General features: G+C 47.2%; 1 protein-coding gene across 1 annotated transcript in view; it reads left to right on the top strand.

Moving 5' to 3' along the window:
• Positions 1 to 1599: 1599 nt before the first annotated feature.
• The window catches only part of ALS2 (ALS2, alsin Rho guanine nucleotide exchange factor), a gene marked incomplete at its 3' end in the record, with an annotated part of 74607 nt that continues 50640 nt past the window's right edge, over positions 1600 to 25566 (top strand). The window contains exons 1-5 of the mRNA XM_015414627.1: positions 1600 to 1673; positions 7256 to 7399; positions 10803 to 10957; positions 12857 to 13773; positions 22543 to 22897. Of these exons, the coding sequence (XP_015270113.1) occupies positions 7380 to 7399; positions 10803 to 10957; positions 12857 to 13773; positions 22543 to 22897 (1447 nt within the window). The remainder of the gene's footprint in view (positions 1674 to 7255; positions 7400 to 10802; positions 10958 to 12856; positions 13774 to 22542; positions 22898 to 25566) is intronic.

Genomic DNA, 25566 nt, shown 5'->3' with positions numbered 1-25566 from the left:
ACGATGCTTGGCAGCTTTCTTCCACCAACCAAAACAGTTCCTGTTATGAAACTATCTAGAGGCTCTTCTTGTTCTTCTGCAGCCATTTTTAATCATCATAAAAGAGACATTTGTTTCTGAAGTCTAACCATGAGGTACAGGTAAAAAGAAAGCATCCTGTGAGCAGCTGTGTGTAAATTTGTGTCCAATAGCAGCAGCTTAAAGACCAACAAAATTGTCAAAGCAATAGAAAAGAGCAAGAATCCAATAGCAACTTAAAAGAGTGACAAAATTTGTGGCAGGGTATGAGCTTTTGTGAGTCACTGCTCACTTCTTCAGAAGTATCTGAAGAAGTGAGCAGTGACTCACAAAAGTTAAAGAGTAAGAGTCCGGTAGCACCTTAAAGACTAGCAAAATTTGTGGCAGGGTATGAGCTTTCGTGGGTCACTGCTCTTTCCTTTAGATACCAGTGACTCACGAAAGCTCCTCCCCGGCCACATATGCCCTATCTGTAAGCCGCCCTAAGCCCTTGTGGGGAGGGCGGGGTATAAATTTAATTATAAATAGATAAATAAATTTTGTTAAGACTTTACGGTACTATTGGACTCTTGCTCTTTTCTACTGCTACAGACAAACATGGCTACCCAACTTGATGTAAAATGTCAAGGGCATAAGCTTTTATGAGCCAAAGCCCACTTTTTCGAGTGAAAGGAAACCTCTTTTTCCAGTCAGGACTGATAGGTACTCTTTCTTTATTCCCTAGAAGAAATAGGGTTGCCAGCCTCCCCCATGGCCACTGGCCGGGGTTGGGGAGGAGTCGCCAGTTCAAGGCTGGAAAACACCTGGAGATTTGGGGATGGAGCCTGGAGAGAACAGGGACCTCAGTGGGGCACAATGCCATGGAGTCTACCCCCTCCCCAAAAGCAGCCATTGTCTCCAGGGGAGCTAATTTGTGTAGTCTGGAAATGAGCTGCAATTCCGGGAGAATCCCGGGGAGATCTCCAGGTCCCACCTGGAGGCTGGCATCCCTCCTTTCTTCCCTATCAGAGAATGACTTAGAGACGTGCAACTCGGCACTCTGTACTGTTTGCCTTCCGGCTTTTCTTCCATCCACCCCAACGCCTCCTTGCCACCAAGCTGCCTATAAAGGTTCTCCTGGTTTTTTCCGCAGCCATTTTAAATCATCACAAAAGTGACACCCGTTTCCATAGCTTCAACCGCTCGGGAGCCGCCTCGGCTCGCTCGAGCGCTGGCAAAGCCCCAAGACCAGGCCCGCCAAGCCAGGCAGGCGGGCCTCGACAGCCAAAAGCGACGCAGACCGAAGTCCGCCAAATTAGCCACCCTGCCCAGCAACAACCAGCAGCCAGTCGCATCGCGGGCAGAGAAGCGACCGTTTTCCCGCCACGCCGCACTGGCAGGACTTGCGTTTTTTTAACTTAACGCTTTTTACATTAGTTTGTCCCACTCGAGGACCCGTCTGCTCGCTCCACTCGCCCTGTTTCCACCCTCCCCGCTGTTTGTGTTTTTCCTCCTGGCCTCTTCGCCGCCTGAGGCTGGCAGGGTAGCTCCTCCCACTCAGGCCAACAGGCCCCGCCTCTTTCTTTCCTCCTCTTTACGTGAATCAGCTGATTTGAGCGTCCCTAGAAGCCGGCGGAGGAGCTTGGCGATTGACGCGAGGGCGCGCGGGGCTGCAGGTGAGACGGGGGGCTGGGAAAAGAGGGGGGGCAGCGCGGGGTTTCCAACAGCCAGAGTCCCAACTGCCAATCGGCTCCTCCCCTGTCCACCCCCTCCTCCTCCTCCTCCCGCGCGGTGTTGTGGAGCGAGCAGGGAGCCCCAGCTGGGGAGTGAAACTTCAGTCACGTGCTTCTCGCGGGAGGGGCGCGACTCGTGCATGGAACAGCCTCACCTGCATGTCGTCATCGCTGCTGTCAGCAGGTTGGCCGGCGCTCTGGGCTGCGCCCTCTCTGTCTCCTCAGCATCCTGGCTATCATAACAACCTCAACGATGTAATATGCCAAGATGGGTTAGCCGTGTTAGTCTGTTTGCAGCAGCAGAAAAGAGCAAGAGTCCTGGAGCGCCTGAAAGACTGACAAAATTTGTGGCAGGGTATAAGTCACTGCTCACTTGTTCAGATATCTGGATCTTCAGGTGCCTGAAGAAGAGAGCAGTGACACATGAAAGCTCCTATCCTGCCACAAATGTTATTAGTCTTTAAGGTGCTATTGGACATTATTTGTGTGTGTATAATATATGTATATATATATATCTCAAGATGAATATCCATGTTTGTAGCAGCAGAAAAGAGTAAGAGTACAGGAGCAGGTATCTCCTTCTGAAGGTATCTGAAGAAGTAAGCAGTGACTTACGAAAGCTCCTTCCCTGACACATATTTTGTTAGTCTCTAAGGCGCTACTGGACTCTTGCTCTTTTCTGTTGCATATGTGTGTATACACACACACACACGTATATTTTGTTTATAGTCACCAGTGGTCGGGCTCTCCCGCCTTATTTTATTTTCGTCTAACCTGAAGCAAAAATCTGTACCCTGTGAGGATTTTGTCATTTGATCCATCTCGAAGGGGGAGGACACACATTCACAAAGAACTGTGGCTTCGTTTTCTTTTCGCTACCCCCCTCACCGTTTGTAGGTCAAGCTGGAGAAGAGGCTTCAACTAACTGCCAATATGAGCTTGGTTCATGAAGCGTGCGTATGCGCAGATGTATGTTTCCGAAGTTAGCCAGGTTTGAGTCCAGTAGGACCTTACAAACCAACAAGATTTTCAAGGTATGAACTTCTGAGGGTCAAAGTCAGATGCCATGAGGAGGGCTTTGACTCTTGAAACCTTATACCCTGAAAATCTTTGTTGTTGGTGGTATTTTTACATTGTGTGTGTGTGCACATGTCTGTGTGCATGGACGTCATGGGGACCTCTGGCAACTCCTACTGGAGCATGGAGGATGTTCAGAGAAGTGATCTGATAGCCTGCCTCTGGCTTTCCGACCCTGGTATTCTCTGGAGGTCTCCCATCCAAGTACTTGCCAGGGTCGGCCCTGCTCGGCTTCCAAGATCTGACGAGACCTTGGCTATCCAGGTCAGGGCCTTATAACTTGGAAAACTTGTTGAACTCTAAGCTGCTGTTGAACTCAAATCTAGTTCGAATCCACACGTGTGTGTGTGCATACTTTAAGCAGTGGTGGTTTTAAAAAAGTCAGCAGCTGTTTGTAAGCACTGGCAGTTGCCAGTTATGGCTACACTTGTAGCTGTAAGTCAAAGCAAGGCAGTAATTTAGGGTTGCCAAGTCCTACTCATGAAATAGCAGGGGGAATCCATGGCATCCCTGGGACACGTGCCCCCCCCGCGATGACATCACCTGGAAGTGACATCATCAAGTCGGGCATGTTGGGGGAGGGGCCACAATCATTCGAGGGAAAACCATAGAGTTTCCCCTCAAATGATAGAACGTCCCCCTGCAACGTGCCCAATGCGAGATCACCTCCGGGGTGAAGTGTTCACGCTGGGCACGTCATGCGCTTTGGGGGTGGAGTTCCCCCTGGCGGCTCAGTCCAGGCTGGCGGGGAATGGGCCTCTCAGGCAGGGTTTTCCCCGCCCCCCGGGGGGACTTGGCAACCCTACAGTAATTGCATTTTACCTGTTGCCTTCGTCTTTTTCCTCATAAGCCTAAGATTGCTAGCTGCCTGGAGGGAAAAAAAATTATGTCCTGCCCCTTTAATAGAGGGCTAATGAGATCTTATTTCCTGGTGATATTATTCATCTCTTTGCCATGAAGAGCTCCAGCTGCCCCATTTCCACATGCTAAGCTTCTATTAAAGGGACAAGACATTTCCCCCCAGGCCTGTTGGCAACCCTACCTAGGCCAACTGTATTTGACAGTGTGGTGTAGGCTCCCCCACCCCATTAAAACAAGCACAAACTCTGGCAAAGTGTCAACAGGTGTGTTCAGAGCCTTTTTACCAGCTGTGGCTAAGAGCCTTTCCAAATGGAATTTTGTTTTTCCAGAGGGACTATTTGCTATTTTACTGACAGTAGCAAGAATGGATGATACCTCTGCCCCTGCTTAATACAGTGAGGTGAAGCCAGACTGATTGCTGAGGGGATACCCCATTACCAATATATTTTGCAAAAATGCATGGCTCACTGCTAGGTATAGTTTCCAGAAGGAGAATGCATTCAAAGGGGAAGCAGTACAAAATCCAGAATTTGAAATGGTGTAACTAAACAGGGAGAGGGTCTTTAGACAGTAATGCTATGGGTGCCAGATAGCACAGTGATGCTCACCCTGTGACTCAAGGGGGCCTATATTCATAGTTTCCATCAACTGAAAGAGCTACATTTACTTCCAACTGTAGTGTGAGTCCTGCACATCAGGGAGGTTAGTAGCTTACCCGTTTGTCTGAAAGTCACTGTTTCAAGGCGGGAACTACCTGCCAACCACAAGGCCTGCTGGGCAAGTGTCTTGCTTGCTTACCTGAAACATGGGGCAGGTGCTCAGAACAGCCACAGGTGGCATGTCAGAGGGCCACATGTGGCTCACAAACTACTGAGTGCCAGGTATCCATGATTAGCACACACCTTGTCCCTGCCACAGAAAGTCCTGTCTGCTGTGTGGCAAAGAATTGCTGGCGTTACTGAAAAACTACTGTTGTAGCATCGAGAAAACAACCTTGTTTCTCCATGATGGTGGGAATCCGGGGAAAGGGGTTTTTTTTTGGCAGTTGCTGCTGCTGCTGGGTCCTTACACACACACACACACACCCGTCCCACAGGAGATGAGGAGCTGTTTCCCCAAAGCTCTTTTTGATGGGTCCGAAGGGCCTTTGAGTTGGATTACTGTCTCCACAGGGGGAAAAGTAGGCTGTTCACCCTACTGAAAATGGTTTGCGTTGCAATGTTTTGAAATGGTTGTTATTGATGTGCCTTACTGAACTATTTGTAAAGTTGCCTTGGGGACTGTTTTTCATGTTGAAAGGGAGTCTGTAAATAAACAGATATATTCATGTGGCTGGGGTGATGGAGTCATTCTAAATGAAGTCCTTACAGGGGAACCACAGTTTCTCGAAAGGCCTTATTATTTGGAGGGTATTAAACCCAGGTGTTACAATCGTGCAGTCTGCTCTTCAAAATAAAAACATGGACTTGGGATTTGAAATTAGGTTTCTGATTGGCCTTCTGATGACAGTCATATATCCCATGGTGCCTTTGGACCTTTCCCACCTCAACTAGAGGTATACCATTAGCCTCTCTCTACCTTTTTTGGGGGGAAATTGCTATATAAGCGCCACACCTGCTTGAAGTGCGGTGCCACCTTCTGTCTTTTCCTTTATTTACGACTGAGGCCTTGATGTTCAAAGGCCATCAAAGGATCAATCAGCCAACTCTTGGCACAGCTTTTATTTCCTGCCAGAGAGTGGGGTTAGGAATTTCCTGAGACAATTGATTGTCCTCTCAGTTGCAAAGGCTGCCTGGATTCAATCGGCAATGGGTGCAGTGCCTCCTACGATCCCTGAAAAGCTTATTATGTCCTCAAGTGCCCTATGAAAGTTACACAGGGCCACCCATCTGAATCTTACCACAGCTGGTATTCTGCAGAGAGCATAAATGCGTCTGAAAGATGACTAAGGGTGTGGATTCAAGTCTACCTGAACCGAAAATATATCTGAAAAACACCTTATGGGTATTTCCCGGGTATATTTCAGCTTCCCAAATGTATCCGGGGTTTTCCAGGAGAACTGAAACCCACCCCCGAAATCTCAGATATATTTGGGGTTTATCGGCAAAACCAGGCTGCCCAACAGAGCCTGTGGGAAGAACTCTCCCCTCAGGATCGGCTGCTTGGTGAGCTCTTTTGTGCAGTCTGGTTTAAAGGGACCACCCAAAAGAGCTGTCCCTGACCTGTCTCTCAGCTGTTTTTAGCGGCTTTGCCACTGCTTTTTTTTTCCTCAATGCTTTTCGGTTCGGGTGTATTGGACCCGAAAAAAATTGGGTTTTCCGAAAAATCCTAGATCTGAATACTTCACCAGTATTGGGATCCAGGGTTGTTATTTTTTTTGAGGGGGGGGGGAGTCCCGAAATTTTTTGGGGTCCAACAGACCCGAACTGAAAAATACCAAGGAAAGAAATTGCACATCCCTAAAGATGACTGCGTAGATCAAGTGCTGTCAAGATATGGTGATGCTGATTGGATATTAGCCAATTCAATCAGCACTAAATGTGCCATGGGATCCTTGGTATCTTGGGAAGGAAGCAGACCAGGCCTGGATATGTCATGAATTGGTGGTATATGGTAATCGTTACTTATTTTACAGAATTGATATCTTGCCTTTCTGCCCTCTAAAGGGCCACCAGGCAGCTAACAAAACGTGCATACTAAAATCCCATTCTCTTGCTTGTGTTGTGATGAGGACACATGAAACTGCCTTATACTGAAACAGACTGGTGATCCATCAAGGTCGGTATTGTCAACTCAGACTGGCAGTTACTCTCCAGGGTCTCAGGCAGAGGTCTTTCACATCACCCACTGCCTCATACTTTAAACTGGAGATGCCAGGGATTGAACCTGTGACCTTCTGCATGCCAAGCAGATGCTCTGCCACTGAGACAGAACCCGTCCCTAACTGTGACTCTGTCTGTACCGGTAGCCGTGTTAGTCTGTCTGTAGCAGTAGAAAAGAGCAAGAGTCTAGCAGCACCTTAAAGACTTAAAATTTGTAGCAGAGTAGGAGCTTTCGTGAGTCACTGCTCACAAAAGCTCCTACCTGCCACAGATTTTGTTAGTCTTTAAGGTGCTACTGGACTCTTGCTCTTTTTCACATATGTATAGTTCATATTTTCTACTTTGCAAGTAAACTCCTGTTTATGGAAATTATAAGGTCCAGCCCTAGGTATTGTTCTATGGCAGAAGTGTCAACAACAAGTGTGTCTTTTTTTTTCCTCAGTGAAGAAAATGTTGAATGAACGTACCTCTCTTCTGAGTATTTCAGCAACTTTATTTGCAGCCCTTTTAGCAACTAATATTAGGAGTGGTGCTGGCTAGCAAAATCCCAAAGTATTGTAGTGGGCGTGTTCTGTTTCAAATGGCTTTTGTTCTAACAGTGTAGAGGCCTGTCATAGGACACGTGGGCAGAATGAGGCTTACCGCTGAGCTTTTGTGCACTGGTTTGTTATAAAATAGTTTGGATGTTTTTACACATTCCACGATTGTGTGGATGGTCATTCAGTTAGGTATCTGGGACTAGTTTTGTTTCCTTGCACTTTTCAGCGATCCTGCGCCATAGAAGCATCAGCTGCCAAGTTTGTATTTTGCTTCCAACTCAATGGTGTTTAGAACTATCCCGTTCCATTCTCGGAGGAATGATTTTGTGATGGAGTATTCTTGCTGACTAATGGACCCAAAGGAGAAAAGGTAAGGCACGTGCGATGATGAATCTGTGTAGGTCTTTGCATAGTTTGAAACTAAAAATGAGCTTGTTGATATCCATTAACCTATGGCACTTGTAGATCCAGGCAATGGGGTAGTGGATAAATAGAAAGAAACAACAGAAACCAACTGTCAGCATGGCAACAGCCTTTTCCTATAGTGATAGGGATCCTATCACTCCAGTCTTTTCCCATATACACTGACTTCCATTTTGCTTCCGGGCTCCATTCAAGGTGCTGGTATTGGCCTTTAAAGCCCAGTACAGCCTGGGATCAACATACCTTAAGGACCGCCTTCTCCCACATGAGTGTACCCATTCTCTCTAGTCATGTTTGGAGGCCCTTCTTCAGTTCCTCCTGCCGTCAGAGACAAGACGGGTGACAACCCAAGAAAGCGCTTTCTGGGTTGTGACACCAAAGCTTTGGAACCCCCCTACCTAGGAAGATTGGCCTTTCTCCCTCTAGCAGTGTCTTCTATCCAGTGGTGAAGACTTTTTTGTTTCATTTGGCATACCCCTGGTAACAGATATTACCCCTCCTCTCCGGTTCTGGTATTGCTTGTTTATGCGTTTTTAAGGTTATTTTATCATTTTAATAGATCACGATGGGTAGCCATCTAAACTTTTTTTTTTAAATTATCTGAATGTCTGCAAATGTTCCAGTAGGGCCCCAGATTCAATTTCCCATATTATTCTGGACTGCCAGCTGCACACATCCTCACGTATGAAATTTTCACCCTTTCGGCCACACTTATTTTCTAATAAATCTAGAACTGTTCAACATTTCCTTAATGATGCTAATACTGAGACCACAATTATGGTTGCAAAATTCTTAGCAGAATCAGTTGCACTTCGACACAGATTTTCTTTACATAATATATACACTTTTATTGTTTAAATTTATCTGCTGGAACTAAATGTATCTTTTCTATATTACTATGCCATTAAAGGTGTCTGAATTTAAATCTGAATATCATATTAAAGGTGATGAATATATTGATTATAGTTTTAATCTTTTTTTTTAGTATTCCACTAGTATTTAAATATTTAGTAAGAATAAAACTTAGATTTTGACAAACGATTCAGACAATATTCAGGCTTTAACGATGATTTAATTTTAGCGCAGAAGTTTGTTCAGCTGTTAAAGATGTAATCTTACTGTTCATAGATTATCACTGACATTAGGAAAGTTCACACTTTTAAAGAGAGAACCCTGTAATATTGATGTTTTATTGTCTGCTTCTATATTTGAAGTATGTATTCTTACTAATACATCTGGTTTTACTTGCTGTATGTAACAACCCATATAATATCTGATAAATTTGATGAATCTATATTTTCCCCTACCCCCCCTTTTCCCTTTTGTACCCCACTTTCTTTGAGAAAATAAATTAAAAGATGAGTAGCCGTGTTAGTCTGTCTGTGGCAGTAGAAAAGAGCAAGAGCTGTATCTGAAGACGTGAGCAGTGACTCAGGAAAGCTCCTCCCCTGCCCCAGATTTTGTTAGTCTTTCAGGTGCTCCTGGACTCTGGCTCTTTTCTATAATTTCACTGTTGTTTTTAATTGCTTTAATGTTTTATATGTGCCGCCTTGGGGACCCCGATTGGGTGGAAAGGCAGTGTAGAAATGTTTTAAATGAATAAATAATCAGCTTTAACTTAAACGTAAAGCCACTCACAACAGAATTGTCTTAACCAGCCTTTAGAAAACTGAAGTGGATTGGCCAAAATGTGCCACATGGGGAAGAGGTAGCTCTAAATTCTTGTTACTGCTACTACAAAGATTGTATCTTGTATAGTAGCTGCCCACCTTGTGACAGCAGGGGAACAGAGAGTGGGATCTCTTCAGATGACTTGCGTATTGGGATAGGGTTGCGTTGGGGAAACCCTGACTGGCATGGCCCAGGCTAGCCTGACCTTGTCATATCTCGGAAGCCAAGCAGGGTCTGCCCTTGTCAGTATTTGGATGGGAGACCACCAAGGAAATGCAGAGTGGCTATGCAGAGGCAGACCATGGCCATCCACCTCTGAAAACCCTATGGAGTCACCGTACGATGGTTGCAACTTGCCGGAGAAACCAGACCTTGAGGGTATGCTTGTGATCAGGGCTTTTTTTGTAGAAAAAGTCCAGCAGGAACTCATTAGCATAATAGGCCACACCCAGCAGCAGAAACGCATTAGCATATTAGGCCACACCCCTGACTGCACCACTCATTAGCATATTAGGCGGCATTCCCATGTTACCAGAAGTGTGGTCATCCAGCCACGCCCACCTTTTGCTTCTTATTCTGTTTACCTTGTTTGTTGTCAAAACCCAGGGCTTTTTTTGTAGCAGGAACTCCTTTGCATGTTAGGCCACACACCCCTAATGTAGCCAATTCTAATGAGTTCCTGCTGTTGGGTGTGGCCTATTATGCTAATGAGTTCCTGCTGGGTGTGGCCAACTTGGGAGCCAGCAGGAACTCCGTTCTTGTGCGTTCCTGCCCAAAAATAGCCCTGCTTGTGATATATAGTTTAGGGGTTTTAGAGGTCAACACTATTACTTTAAATAGGGCCCTGAAACAAACTGGAAGACAGCGAAACTGCTTTAGGAACAGCTTGCCCCCCCTTGGTAACCCAGCAGCTTCTTTCATATCAGCTGAGATTTCCAAGAACTTTTCAAAGTCAGTCCCACAACAATAGTCCAGTCTAGAAGTCACCAAGACATGTGCAACCGTGGCCAGACTCCTCCAAAAAGCAGGCAGGGAAGAGAAACGACTGGCATTCAGTTAAATCTGGGCAGGCGAACTCAGGGGGGGGGAAGAAACTGGCATTAGGAAGGACTGAAAACTTAAGCGCAAGGCTTGTTTTAACATTTGATACCTGTGCTTTTAAAGCTATACATCACTTCGAGGCACAGAGAGTGTAAATGATCAATAATGCGATAGATCTATTCAAACTATGACCTCTTCTTTCGAACCAGAGTATAGAGGGCGAGGAGAGCCGGGGCTGCACATAATTTCCACCCACCTACTTTTTAAAATTAGCAACTGGTTGAAATGGAAAACCCTTCAAACGCCTTCCTTGAGAGCAGCTTCCTGCTACAGTGCCATTTACACAGGCTTCTGTATGTTGGCTTTATGTTTGATAGTGACTGCTGGAGACAGGCAGACTGAATTCCCTCCAGATGAGCATTGACCAGCGTTGGGGGTCATGCGGACATAGCTTTGGATGGTCCTGCAGCTTGCATGTTGCGGTGGATTACTTGGCATTAGCTATAGACAATGAGCAGTGAAGTGTCAATAATGAGTGTGTCTGTGAGAGAGAGAGAGAGGAACAAACAAACAGCGCAAGTGATGTGCATGTGTGGGAAGACCTTACCTTTGCAAATTTATTTTTGCTTCCTCTCTAGCTCATCAGAGCAAGAAGGAACAAGAGAGAGGGGCCTGGTCTACACTTGGCAGGCTGGCAGCTGTTCACTGACGCCCGAAAGCCTCCCAGGTTGGAGTGGAAAGACGGTATTGCAGGCAGCGCTTGGAACACACCATGGCATCCTTCTGTCAGATGGTATGGAATAATGATTATCCTTAAATCGTCATCACCAGAGGTCATTTCGGGGGGGGGGGATCGCAGTTCCCCCGGGTGAGGTACGGGGGGCGGGGCACATGACGAAGCCCCGCCCCCTGCTTCCGGCCGCCCCGCTTCCGGCCCTCATTCAGCCAGGAGGAGGCAGGAGAAGAGGGAGGGTAAGTTGCTTCCTCCCTGCCTCTCCCCACCCCTGCCTGCCTGGGGCCAGGGAGGGCCTTCGCGGGGCTTCCTAGCACTCCCGCCGGCCTTGGAGGTCCACCGCCGGGCCCCTCATGGAGCTGCAAGGCCGGTGGCGGCGGCCGGGACCATTGGGGGTGGGGTGTGTGGCCTTATGACACACTTCCGGTGATGTCAGGGGGTGTGGCATATGCTAATGAGTTATGCTGATGAGTTCCCCTAGCTCTTTTTCTACGAAACAACCCCTGGTCATCACCGTTCTTCGTGAGGTTTCGCATGGGGTGAAAAGTACTAACAGAAGAGATCCTTCACAAATACTTCCAGATGGGAGACGACCAAGGAATTCCAGGGTCGCTGCGCAGAGGCAGGCACTGGCAAACCACCTCTGAACGTCTCTTTTCCTTGAAAACCCCACGAGGGGTCACCAAAAGTCAACTGCGACCTGTCTGCACTTCACACGCACAGTGCCAAGTTTTTCCACGTTGTTTCTTTCAGCTATTTCTCCACTGCCTTGGCCTGACCTGGATAGCCCAGGATAGCCTGATCCCATCAGATCTCAGTAGCTAAGCAGAGTCGGCCTTGGCTAGTATTTGGAAGGACAACCCCCAAGGAATACCAGGGTCATGACGCAGAGGCAGGCAGTGGCAAACCACCTCTGAAACATCTCTTGCCTTAAAAACAAGTCTAGCTCTCTACCTAGTGGTGCATAACACTAAAGAGCTAGAACTTCTGGTTGCCAAGCAGTCTTAGGATCTCCTGGCTATTCTACACACAATGCCATATGATAATTCGTTAATTAATTTTGCTGCCTTTCCATGACAGATGTCCAAGGCAGCCCCCAACAAGTACAGTCAGCAGAATTAAAGCTCAGGGATAAACAGATTGAGAACAGCAGGCCTGTAGGCAAAGGAGGTAAATTGAGCTTCTGGGTAGGGAGTTGCTAAGGTTAAGAACAGGTGATAAGAAGGTTTCTATTGGGGTTCCCACCGAGTTCACACTTGATGGCTTCAGAGCCCCATCGGACAGTCTTGGAGTCTGAGATGGAGCAAATGGGCGGAGGCTTAAGTTGTGGACTTGAATCCGTGGCTGACATTTCAGCTTTTCTAGAGTTAAGAAAATGGACTCGATAAAAGACTGGCACCATGTATTCTTTTAATGAAATGTGCAGCATTGTACTTACCTCTTCAAAAACTTTGCTCTAGTTTTGTGTGGGATTTTGTCTTAGATAAACTCTTTACTGTGAGTTGTAGACTCACATGTTTTGTCGATGAACAACAGTTACAGGTAAGTGCAACCTTGTTATCTGGCTTCTGTTAGTGAAACATCCATAGGACCAGAGGATAGCCAGGCTGGTCTGCAGGAGAAGAGCGAGATTCGAGTCCAGTAACACCTTCAAGACCAACCAGATTCTGGGGAGGATGAGCTTTCCAGGATCAAAGCTCCCTGATGAAACCCTCAAAATCTTGTAGGTCTCTAGTCCTACTGGACTCGGATGTAACTATCCGTAGAACCATGCTTTTGGGCAAATTAGCTCCCTGTACATTTGCCTACTAAGTTGTGATAATTACTGTATTTAGTCACTTAGTCATATAATAATTGTACTTTCGTATTGCCCTTCCATGTTATCAAGGAGGAAGAAAAAGATGACGTTAATTTTATGAAATTTCATTTTGGTGTTTCTCTCCCCCCCCCCCCCCCCAGGTGGTGAGGTTTACAGCTTTGGCAAACTTCCCTGGAAAGCTGGGCTAGAAGACACCCGCATCAGTTGCCCCGTCTTGGAAAAGGCTCTGAGCGGGCAACGCGTCCTCAGCGTGGCTGCCGGCAGCTTCCATAACGGAGCGGTGACTGAGAATGGTGGGGTGTACATGTGGGGGGAGAATTCCTCCGGCCAGTGCGCCGTGGCCGGTCAGGCGGCTGTCCCCGAACCGAACCCCGTCAGTATTTCCGACTCTGAAACCAGCCCTTTGTTGCCGATAAAGATCTTACAGCTGGCGTGCGGGGAGGAGCACACCCTGGCGCTCTCCCTAAGCCGGGAGATATGGGCCTGGGGAAGCGGCTGCCAGCTGGGACTCATCACCACCACTTTCCCAGTGACCAAGCCACAGAAAGTCGAGCACCTGGCCGGGCGGGTCGTGCTTCAGATCGCTTGCGGGGCCTATCACAGCCTGGCCCTTGTCCAGTGTCTCCCCAACCAAGACATGAAGCCTATCCCGGAGAGGTGCAACCACTGCAGCCAGCTACTGATCACCATGACAGACAAAGAAGACCACGTCATCATCTCAGATAACCACTGCTGCCCTTTGGGAGTGGTTCTGGCCGACTCCCAAGCAGAAAACCACATCTCCCCCTCATTGGAAACACCTGACGGGAAGAGTGCAACGTGCAGCCAAGACGAAGACTGTCAGAAAGCCCTCGGGGAAGAACAGGCGCTTAGGGGCACGGAGTACGATGAGGCAAGCGTGTGTTCCAACAGCGATGGGCAGGAAGACAGTGGCATTTCCAGCCCGGGGCATCCCTTGGTAATGGACAAAATGGCATCGAAGCAACACGCAGTGGTTCTTTCGGATCCTTTGTCAGATGAAAGTGGGGAGAAGCAAATCAGCACGGAACTTGACCAGGTACTTGCATCTGTTGGATTATATTTGCCTTGCTACTGTTTGTATGGTCCTGTGACTGTCTTAGGCTCTTACAGTTCTCAGGAATAGAGATTCAAGTCGGTAGCTCTGTTGGTCTGAAGCAGCAGACCAAAGTTTGAGTCAATGCTTCCTCTAAGCTGTGGAGTCTTGTGAGCAAAAAATCTACTTTGTGAGCTACTGGCATTAAAGTTTTGAGTGAGCAATTTGGCTACTGCATAAATTAGTTTTCTCTGGAGCCATCCTTCCAGAGCTAAGACAAAAATATGTGAGCTGGAGGCTAAGAAACTGTGAGCTAGCTCACACTAACTCAGCTTAGAGGGAACACTGGTTTGAGTCTAGTGGCACCTTTAAGACCAACAAAGTTTTATGTAAGTATAAGCTTCCGTGTGCATGTCGTGTATCTTCAGATACAGTGAAACAAGGCGTCCTCAGCCATTACGTATAGGTGTGGGAGGGTGTTAGTCACCACGAAGGGCTAGTTTGAGTCAAGATGCATAAATAATTGAGCAGTTATAGCTGAGATTGGATTAAAGCGGTTGGTAAGATCTTTGAATAGCAGTAAACTAGCATACAAATACAAGAGTTAACAAACAGATGTGAGAACTGAGTTTGGGTCCAGTGGCACCTCCGAGACCAACAAAGTTCAGTTCTGGGTATAAGCGAGAACTGAGAGACTTTGCATGTGTAGATGCACACTTCTTGAAACAGATTTCCTCAGACGTTACATATAGGTGGAGGGAGGTGTTAGTTGCCAAGAAGGGCTAATTAGAGACAAGATAACTGGGCAATAAATACAGCTACGATTGGAATAACACATTTGGTAAGACCTGTGCATAGCAGCAAATTGGTATACAGATAATAAAAAGAGTTAACTAACGGTCCAGGACATCTTGTTTCACTGTATCTGAGGAAGTGTGCATGCACATGAAAGCTTGTACCTTGGATAAATGGGTCCCGGTCACACCGGCCGGATATCGCGGGGGGGGAGGCGTGGCTAATTGCCCCGGCGCAGTTTGATCCGCGATTACACGACCAGACGCGCCGGCGGCACACCCCGGGTCCTTCCCTTGGTGCCGGCAGGTAAACGAGGGTGGCGATCACACGCACGATCACACCAGCAATGGCTAGGCGCTGCTGCCATGACAAACGGGGTCATTTTTTTTAAGCCAACACGGCACTTTTGCTTTCTTTGTGCGCATGTGCCGTTGGGTGCTTGTGCGCATCTCGTGGAGACTTGGCGGAAAAAAACCTGTTTGCGAAGGGACATGGGCAGGCGCCGGATGCCACCACCAGAAACACGATCAGACGCCAGCCCTTGCCCCACGGTTTCCGGAATCTAGTACCTTGGAGGTACTAGTTTTTAACTCCGCATCTTCATCGGGAAGCCCTCAGGTTCGCCATGGGAGCTCTACGCTTCCCAGATGTTGCGGTGTGATCGCGCCCGGAAAATCCGCCTATCTTCCGTCTCTGTAGTGTGGCTAATGCTCCATGTGACCGCAGCCATGGTTGGTCTTAAAGGTGCCACTGGAATTCTCAGGAATGTAATTTTAAGCTAGAGTTGTGGTTCCGAAAAAGCATAGTTTCTGCCTCGCTCTTAGGCTGTAATCTAAAGCTGTGTACAAAGAGGGGAACTGTGCCTCCTGTTGAAAGTTTCATTGCAGCAGTTCTGGTTACCAAAAGCACTTAAAACTCCCCCCCCCGCCCATGAACAGTGTCTTTTCCTGACACTTTCTTGCTCATGTTCGAACTTCCCACCTTCCGCAAACAGTTACTTGTGAATGAATCGTTGCCCACCTGCCGCGAAATGCTAGCGTGTAACCGAGGGCTCTGCAGCAAACGCCACTCAGTTCATGTGGGGTCAGGACTGTTGACTTTGCTGACGGCCTTGCTTTGAATGGGTAATGCGATCTAGCACACATACTCCTGCGCTTGTACGTTGCAGGGAAAGATGAGTAGCAGTGGGGATAGCTGTCTTCCAGGGAAACCTTTCCTTCGTAACTGATCTTCAGATCGATGAGCTCTTGAGAAGCTTATGAGGAACCCTGGGGTTTCCTAGAATACGTTATGAAAGCACAGGTTTAAGTGATGCATGCAGTCTATGTTCACCAAAGTACCAGAAGTGGCTAATAATGAGTGCAGTCTCCTGATCAGTGTTCTATAAAAACAGAGCCTTCCTCTTTACCATCTAAGTTGCTTTGAGGTTGGGATGTCTGGGCACATGTTATTTTTTCTGTTTGGTTGATTTGTTATAAAGTGTGAAAGCGAAGGAGCCCACTAATGTTGTTGTTGTTGTTCAGTGACACAGTCGACTCTGACTCTTTGGGACCCCATGGACCACATCATGCCAGGCCCTCCTGTCTTCCGCCGTCCCCCAAAGTTTGCTTAATTTCATGTTCATTGCATTGATAACACTGTCTGACCATCTCGTCCTTTGCCGTCCCCTTGTTCTTTGACCTTCAGTCTTTCCCAGCATCAGGGTCTTCTCCAGTGAGTGCTCCCTTCTCATTTGGTGGTCAAAGTATTTGAGCTTCAGCTTCAGTTTCTGGCCTTCCAGGGAACAGTCAGGGTTGATTTCCTTTAGGATTGACTGATTCGATCTCCTTGCAGTTCAAGGGACTCTCAAGAGTCTTCTCCAGCACCATAATTCGAAAGCATCTATTCTTCAGCGCTCGGCTTTCCTTATAGCTAATAGCTCACCCTAGAACCTGTTTTAGTGGCAGGCCTGAACTCTTTGGACATGTGAAGGAATATTAAGTGCATCTGTCTCACCCCGAACAGGAATCGTTTCCTCTTAGGAAGTGAGAGCTGATTATGGTAGATATTTCCCCCCCTCATTTCATATTTTGGACAGTTGCTAAAATTGTGCAAAGGTATGCAATGAATCTCGCGCTTGCTGAATATGTGCTTCGCCTCTGCCAAGAGATGGCAGATGGGTCTGTATAGCTGGGTTAAACATTAATCATTTCAGGTTTTCAAGCAGGGTTTTCAGTCTGAAGGTCTGTTCCAGTGGGTGGCTTATACCAAGACTTGGCAGGTTTTCATTGGTTTTATGAGCAGCTCCAAAAATTTAGGAGCCAGACCTTTTTTCCCCCCAGCCTTATGGGAGTTTACATTTTTAATTACCATACTTTCAAATTATTGCTACCACAAAGCCTAATCCTAAACTCTTTGCAGGTTCTTGTCATTTTTAAAAAAGCTGTAACAAAGGGGTCGTAGCATGCATATAAATATGGGCTAATCCTGGTTGTCATCACAGCAAAAAGCTAACCTCTATCCCTTACCGAAATAAGCTTTGTTCAGGTGGGTAGCCGTGTCGATCTGAAGCAACAGTACAAAGTCTGAGTCCAGTGGCACACCCAAAGTTTAATTCTGGGTATAAGCTTTTGTGTGCATGTGCATGCACACTTCTTCACGTGCACACGAAAGCTTATGCCCAGAATTAAACTTTGTTGGTCTTAAAGGTGCCACTGGACTCAAACTTTGTTCTAAATAAGCTTTGTACTTGAACACATGAACCTGCCTTATGCTGATTCCGGCCATTGGTCTATCGGGGTCAGGATTGTCTACTCAGACTGGCAGCAGCTGTTCAGGTTGTTAGGTAGAAAGATGCTCTGCCACTGAGCCATGGACCCTCCCTACTTCTACTGAGAATCATAAGAACATAAGAGAAGCCAGTGTTGGGTCAGGCCAATGGCCCATCCAGTCCAACACTCTGTATCACACAGTGGCCAAAAATACCAGGTGCCATCAGAAGGTCCATCAGTGGGGCCAGGACAGTAGAAGCCCTCCCACTGTTGCCCCCCCTCCCCAAGCACCAAGAATACAGTGCATCACTTGCCCTAGAGTTCCTATCTGTACCTTGTGGCTAATAGCAACTGATGGATCTCTGCTCCATATGTTTATCTAATTCCCTCTGGAAGCCGTCCATGCTTGTAGCCGCCGCCACCTCCGCCTGTGGCAGTGAATTCCACGTGTTAATCACTCCGTGGGTGAAGAAGTACTTCCTTTTATCTGTTCTAACCTGACTGCTCACCAAGAGGCCCTTAGAGGAAATGACTGCTGAAAATACTAGGCACCCTGATGAAGTTTCTAGGCATCCTGGTACCTTGGATTTGTTGATCCCAGGCTTACACCAGGAGAATATTTGTGTGTGTGTGTGTGTTTTTATATGTTTGCATGTGTGTCTGTGTGCGGTCACCTGGAAGTCACAGTGACCTTTGGTGACTGACCCGTACTTGGGGGCCTGGAGGATATTCAGAGAGGATATTCAGAGAGGTGCGTGAGCCTGCCTCGGCAAGGAGGGCGGGATATAAATCAAATTAAATAAATAAAGCCTGCCCCTGCCCTCCCAGCTCTGGTGTTTCTAGGAGGTCTCCCACCCAAGTTGACCCTGCTTAGCTTCTGTGATCGGATGCTATCCAGGTCAGGGCACCAGGAGAATATTCGTTGTAGGTACTCTTTGTATGCCTTTAATATTAAAAAAAAGAAAAGAAATGCTGCAGGAAATCTATAGATGTAGCAGATTTTATCACTTTACACTTTGTAGGCGCAGAGGCAACTAGGAATTCCATAAAGATTACAGTGTTGTGGTATAGAATGTCAGAGAGAACAGAGGGGATCTCTGCTTTCTTGCATATCCGAAAAGGTATTCCACTTTCATTGTGTACGTCTGGTTGGTAGGGTAGTAAAGGTTTGATCTTCTCTCCGTTCTGATTTAAACAAAAAACCTTGGAATTCATTAGTCTCACAGCACCAAATCTGTGTAATTCTACCTGCTTTTGCGATGCACTGTTAGAAACCCTGTCAAGCCTGCTTTTCTCTAATGAAGAGAGAGCGGCCTCCAAGCAGCCTCCTTACAATACCTATTCTTGTGATGTGCGGCGAAGGCCTCCGGCTGTGCCGAAATCAGGTTGACCCTAGTCGGTAATGATGCGTTCGAAACGGTTTCGCTTGGTGGAAAGACCATTACAGTTTAACCCGTCTTGTTTCTTCGCCGCAAAGAGGCTTCTGCTGTGCGTTACGATTTGTGTGTAATTTGAGGGATTTTATTTCCGTAGCTGCAGTTGTATATGTGCAATTAAAACGAATGTGCCATGCATGATTGTTCAGTATAGGGCAACGCCGTTCAGTCACCTGCAGGTCTCGTTTTGCACTTTGGCTGGCTATCGGGACTTCAAAGCCCAATATAACTGGGCTGTTTTTCACATCAGTAAATGATATCGCCTCTTCTTGATATAGCTTGCATTCCCAAAAGTGTACTACTGAGATGCTGGATTTTATTATTTTGGTACAGTAGTATCTTTTCTATATTTAATTGGGCTGACCATCCTTACCTCCTTGGGATTTTTATCCTGTAAATATACCAGAAGTGTCCCTCTCCGAAGCCCTCTCAGGAAAGGAAGTACACATACCTCCCATGTAGAGTGTCAGGCCTTCCCACCAGATCCTCGGCTTCCGTATACAGTCTAGCTATGGTTGAGGTGTATATTCATGTGCTGAGCATAGGGATGCCAGCCTCCAGGTGAGACTTGGGGATCATCTGGAATTACATAGAATCATAGAGTTGGAAGGTATCTCCAGGCTCATCTAGTCCAAACCCCTGCACAATGCAGGAAATTCACAAATACCTCCCCCTCCTACACCCCCAGCGACCCCTATTCCATGCCTAGAAGATAACAAAAGCCTCCAGAATTGCTTCCTGACTCCAAAGTGGCAATCAGCATTTCCCTGGGCATATAAAAAAGGGCCACAAGAACTAAGCACTGAGGCAAGCCATCCTGCCCTCCTCTCAGGATCTGCCTCAGTTCACAGAATCTGCATTGCTGTCAGACGGACATCTAGCCTCTTTGAAAACCTCCAAAGAAGGAGTGCCCACCACCTCCCGAGGAAGCCTGTTCCACTGAGGAACCGCTGTGTCAGGAAGTTCTTCCTAATGTTTAGCCGAAAACTTTTGATTTTCAGCCCGTTGTTTCTGGTCCGACCTTCTGGGGCAACAGAAAACAAACTCCGCACCATCCTCTAGATGGCAGCCCTTCAAGTACTTGAAGATGGTTATCAAATCACCTCTCAGTTGTCTCCTCTTCCAGGCTAAACATGCCGAGCTCCTTCAACCTTTCCTCATAGGACTTGGTCTCCAGACCCCTCACCATCTCCGTTGCTCTCCTCTGGAAAGCTAATCTCTAGACTACAGATATCAGTTCCTCTGGAGAAAATTGATGCTTTGGGGGGGTAAAATGTATGGCATTGTACCCCAGTCGCATTCCTGTCCTCCCTTGGCTCTGCCCCCAAACCTCCAGCAGTTTCCAAACCTGGAGCTGGCAAACCCACCCACCCTCACCACCACCAGTGGCCAGGAGGGGCCTGGTAACTCTAGCTGGGTACGACTTTAGAAACACCCCAGTGAAGAATCCTTAGGGGCTGCTAGGTATGTGTTTATGGAACTGTTAGAGAGTATGTGCTCTTGAAGAATAATCACCGCTCCAAATACAGATTGCTTGTTTTCTCCGAGCTAAGTACAAGGAAATAATATCTGCTCTGTAATATCCGCCACCCGGAATGCTGTGTGGAAATTGCCTCTGTTTCCCAGAAACATGAGGTATAACATCACTTGACTAGTAGTACTAGATATTAGTGTCAACATACACATGATTTCCCCCACAATCAGGGTAAACAAGCGTAGCATGTAGGGACGAGAAAATATGGGCTTTGCAATGAGACATCACTTGTGGGGGGAGAGGAGAGGGAGATGTTTGGGGTTTGTTGTTTTATTTTTGGTTTTAGCTGGGAAGGTTTTAACTACTATCATAAGCTGCCTTGAACCATAAGGAAAGGTGGGCTATAAATGTTTTAATAAATTAAAAAACAGAACTCTTTGGAGGCTATAGGGAGTATTTCATTATTAGTTGAATTCAGAGATGGCTGTAATTTTGGAGGTTTTTCTGAAACAATTTGCAGGACGCAGTCTTTAATTCCCTTTGAATCTTGTTTGAAACCCTGAAAATGCTAACTGTGAGTTTGTCATGGCATCAGTGGTTTTTCATTTGTCTAAAGTGAGCTCACTAATAAAATGGAGACTTTGCTTGGAAAGTAAACTTTTAAGAATAAGTGGGTTAAAATGTAAATAAACAGGTATTGTAGTATAGAATCAAAACGTAGTACCTTCCTTTTATTTGTATCAATGTATATTATGACTGATACATTGCGTTTTGGTGAAGAATATGGTATTGACCGTTCTGATGACTTGAAGATGGTGGATTGATGATGATCTTTCTTACTACAGGGGAAACTCATAGGGAAGGGACATTTCCTTTTCCTCTTCCTCCTCACCCCATTGCCTTTGGCTTACCTCTTCTCTACACGATTGCTGCTTTAGCTCACCTCTCCCAGCTTGCTTAGATTTTTGTCTCCCTGTGCGGTTGGCAGTTCCGGAAGCTGCTGCTTCCGGTGGCACCTGCTGCATTTTTGCTCACCATTTTGAGTTGCTATGGCAACCCACAGTGCTGCCTGGACTCCACATTGTTAGGGATTTCTTCCCCTAAATCAAAGATATTCTTGCCAACCTGGGAATTCTTCTGGATTTGCAGGATCCTGTTTCTTAGACTGACCTATTGTCTGTATTTGCATATCTGCAGAAGACCAGACTTTGGATAACTTAAGATGTAGTGGTGAAAAGTGCCATCAAGACACAGCTGTGTTACGGTGACCACACACGATTTTCAAGACAAGAGACATTTGGAGGTGGTTGGCCATTGCCTGCCTCCATTAAGATACCCAAATATTAATCTTCTGAGGCTTGCCTGCGCTTGGGTAGAATGCTTGTGGTAGCACCAACCCAGTTATAGCAACAGAAGTGTTTCACTGGGAGGAGTCGGGTATATGGGTTTTATTTTTATTAATTTAAATCAGGGGTCTTCATCCTAATTGAGCCTGTGGGCACATTTGGAATTCTGAGACAGTGTGGTGGGTGCCAATGCTCCCTCTAAGCTGTGGAGTCTTGTGAGCAAAAATTCTACTTTGTGAGCTACCCTCATTAAGGTTGTGAGCGAGCAATTTGGCTACTGCACACATTAGTTTGCTCTAGAGCCATCCTTCCTGAGCTAAGACAAAAACGTGTGAGCCGAAGGCTAAAAAACTGTGAGCTACCTCACACTAACTCAGCTTAGAGGGAACACTGGTGGGCGCAGCACAAAATAGCTGTCACAAAATGGCTGCCACAGAACGCAGAGCCAGCCACAAAATGGCTGCTGCAGGTTACTTCCAGTTACACAATGAAGATCCTTGTCCTGTGGCATCAGTCACTGCCAATGCAATGGTTTTGAAAATCTGCACAGCCAATCAGAAACCTTGCTGGCCCCACCTGGCCCCACCCACTTTCTGCAAGCACTTGGCGGTTGTCAGGACAAGTGTCAGCAGGCACCATGGCCCCCACGGGCACCAGACTGGAGAATCTGATCTAAACAGTTAAATGAAGTTGTCATACAACTTTGCTCTTCTGCTTGTGAGCCTGGGTATAGTATTTGTGAGCAACTTTTTGTCACAACAGTATTCATACGTTACAGAGTGGAAGCAGTTTAATGGAATAACTAATCCTCCACTCTGACCTGGAAGTGTTGTGTGCATTTCGGTATTATTTTGATAGTATCGTAAAATCAAGCTGTGGTGAGAGCGGTCTGATCTTGTTGTAACCCTGCCCCCCGATTCTAGGTTGCCCAACATAAGAGACTTCTTGAGTTTCTTTTTCTGTATTTCTAGCAATCTCAAGAAGAGGAACTCGTCGCTTGCTTACCTGGCCCAACTGGTCCCGGCACGTCTGCCCTGAACAGCCTGGTTGTCTCTTGCGCGTCAGCAGTCGGTGTGAGAGTAGCGGCCACCTATGAAGCCTTGTCTCTGAAGAAGGTAATTAACTTCTACGGCACGACCCCTGGTGATGCAGCATCTCCATCCAGCGGCGGTTCTCCAGGCCCAGACGGGCCGAAAGAGAGCCGAGAGGAGCAGGTCAAGCTGGAGTCGATGCAGGGTAAGAAGAGCTCCAGCCTGGTGGACATTCGAGAAGAGGAGTCCGAAGGAGCCTGCCGAAGGCTTTCCTTACCTGGCTTGCTGTCCCAAGGTAAGGTGTTCGGAGATGGCTCTTTGAACAATTGTGTGTTTGCTGGTGGTGGAAAGTGCCGTCAAATCACAGTCGACTTTCGGCGACCCCACTGAGTTTTTTTTTTACAAGAGATGGACAGAGGTGATTTGCCATTGCTTGCCTCTGCATGATGACCTTGGACTCGGGGCTGGCTCTTCCACTAGGCCAACTAGTGCGACGGCCTAGGGCGCAGAACTCCGAGGGGCACAGCAAGGCCCCTGCAGCCGCCCGCCCGCCCCCAGCATGGCTTTCTGGGCACCCGCTTTGTTGCCTCCACCTCCTCTTCCAGCACGCTCACTGCAAGGCACACACAAGAGACACCCCAGCCGGCCTCCTCCCCCTCCCACGCAGGAGAAAGGGCACTTCTTGCTTTCTAAGATCTATCGTTCTGCAGCCGGTGCATTATACTTGGGCAGTATATTGTGTCCTGCGCTGCTTCTCCGCACCGACTTCCGTGGTCTGTCAGGGCAGACATTAAAGGCACAGGGTGCTCCGGTGAGTCCCTTCCTCCAGGGGCTAAAAACTCTCATTTTTGGTGGTGGTGGGGGACTACAGAATTTGCACTAGGGATAGTGTGCAAAGGGCGGCGGGGGGGGGGGAGTGGCATGTGATCCGTTTCCTTGGCTCCATCTAGAGCTCTTTGCGGACAGTATCATTTAAAAAAAAAAGGACCAAGCAAAATAATACATCGTGCAGGCTCTCATGTTCTCTAGAACGCTAGATGTTTAAAACACACACACTTTGTCTGCAGCCTGTGTAGATTATATAGATCTGCGGTGAGAGGGGAGGCGCCACAAGCTAGCCTCGCCTAGTGCGCAAAATAACCTCGGGCCGGCCCTGCTTGGACTTCCTTGGTGGCGGATTGGGTTTGATTCCCCACGCCTACACATGCAGCTGCTGGGTGACCTTAGTCAGTCACAAGTTCTCTCAGAGCTGTTCTCTCAAGGGCAGTTCTCAAGGGAGCTCTCTCAGCCTCACCCACCTCACAGGGTGTCTGTTGTGGGGAGGGGAAGGGAAAGGAGTTTGTAAGCCGCTCTGAGACTCCAAGTGAAGGGCGGGGTATAAATCCAATCTCCTCTTCTTCTGCTTCTCCTCCTCCTCCTTTAATTCCTAACAGTGAAATCTTGCCTATAGGGTTGCCAGCTCTGGGTTGGGAAATACCTGGAGATTTGGGGGGTGGAGCCTAAGGAGGGTGGGGTTTGGGGAGAAATTTCAATGGGGTATAATGCCATAGAGTCCACCTTCCAAAGCAACCATTTTCTCCAGCAGAACTGATCTCTGTTGCCTGGAGATCAGTTGTAATCCTAGATCTCCAGGCACTACATGGAGATTGGCAAGAAGAAGCGGAGGAGATTGGATTCATACCCTGTCCTCCACTCAGAACCTCAGAGTGGCTCACAATCTCCTTTCCCTTCCTCTCCTCGCAGCCGACACCCTCTGAGGTAGGTGGGGCTGAGAGAGAACTGTGTCTGTCCCAGGGTCACCCAGCTGCCTGCATGTGGAGGAGTGGGGAATCAAACTCGGTTCTCCCAGTTTAGAGTCTGCCGCTCTTAACCACTGCACCAAACCCTACTTGCCTGTGACTTTTTAAAAACCGTATTGGCAGTGTGTGATTGACAGTGTGGCTCTGATAATGCTGAGCCCTTTTGTAGCTTAAAAAGAGAAGACTTATTTGCCATCTGATTCATCTCCTTTGGAGGAGGGGCTGGATGTAGGCATTTAACTGTTAGATAAAGGCCACACCATCTAAAGTAGGCAACACGACTCCCCTCGAAACTTTAGTCTTTCTGACCAGCATCATCCCCACCTTGTCACTTGGCTAGTTACGTATGTTTTCCTTTCCAGAGCACTGATAGCTAATGTGAAACACGATTGTCCCTTCCCCTACAGATTCCATGAAAGAAGGCTTCTGTTTTCAGGCTGTCTGGATTTAGATTGTTGCCCAGTTGCATAGTATCCCGTATACACATGAAGTTCAGGGAACATGATGGAGCACTGTTTTCCTCGATCTGATCCTGGCTTTCCCAAAGGACCGACTAGCAGGTGCCATGAAAAATAGCCCTTGATGTGCTCTAATTTATGGGTTTGAGTAGTTCTGGGGACTTTTAAAAATGCTTTTGTATTCAGATCTCAGAAATTAAGCAGGGTCGGCCTTAGTTAGTGTTTGGCCAGGAGACTACCAAAGAATTCAAGGGTTGCTATGCAGAGGAAGGCAATGGCAAACCATCTCTACTCATCCAAGAACATAAGAGAAGCCATGTTGGATCAGGCCAGTTTGAAAGTTTGCTCTTCCTTTCTAACTTAGATAAACCAAAATATGGTTGTGAATTGCTAAAACAATTGCTTTGTGATGGACCCAGCCACAAATGTTCTGAGACGCCCGGACGGCTGTGTGAATCGTTTGTATTTGGCCACGGAGTCTGATATTGTTGCCTGACATATCCTGCTGTATCCAGTCATTGGTGCCTCCGTTCAGCTAATTTTTTATCTGCTGTTGTCCGCTGCAATGTTTCGGGTCACCTTAGTGCTGTATTAGAGGCACATACTTCTGTGAACCCACCAAATCTTTATAAAGGCTGCGGCAGCTGATGGACCTCAGTTGCATCAGACACAATCCTGAAGCCTGAGTCCCTGAGTAAGCTGCCTGT

This window comes from Gekko japonicus, unplaced genomic scaffold, assembly GCF_001447785.1.
Source record: "Gekko japonicus isolate JY-2015 unplaced genomic scaffold, Gekko_japonicus_V1.1 scaffold855, whole genome shotgun sequence".
In the NCBI taxonomy this organism is placed as follows: domain Eukaryota; kingdom Metazoa; phylum Chordata; class Lepidosauria; order Squamata; family Gekkonidae; genus Gekko; species Gekko japonicus.
Note: the sequence above shows the minus strand (reverse complement) of the source record. Positions and strands in the feature narration are given on the sequence as shown.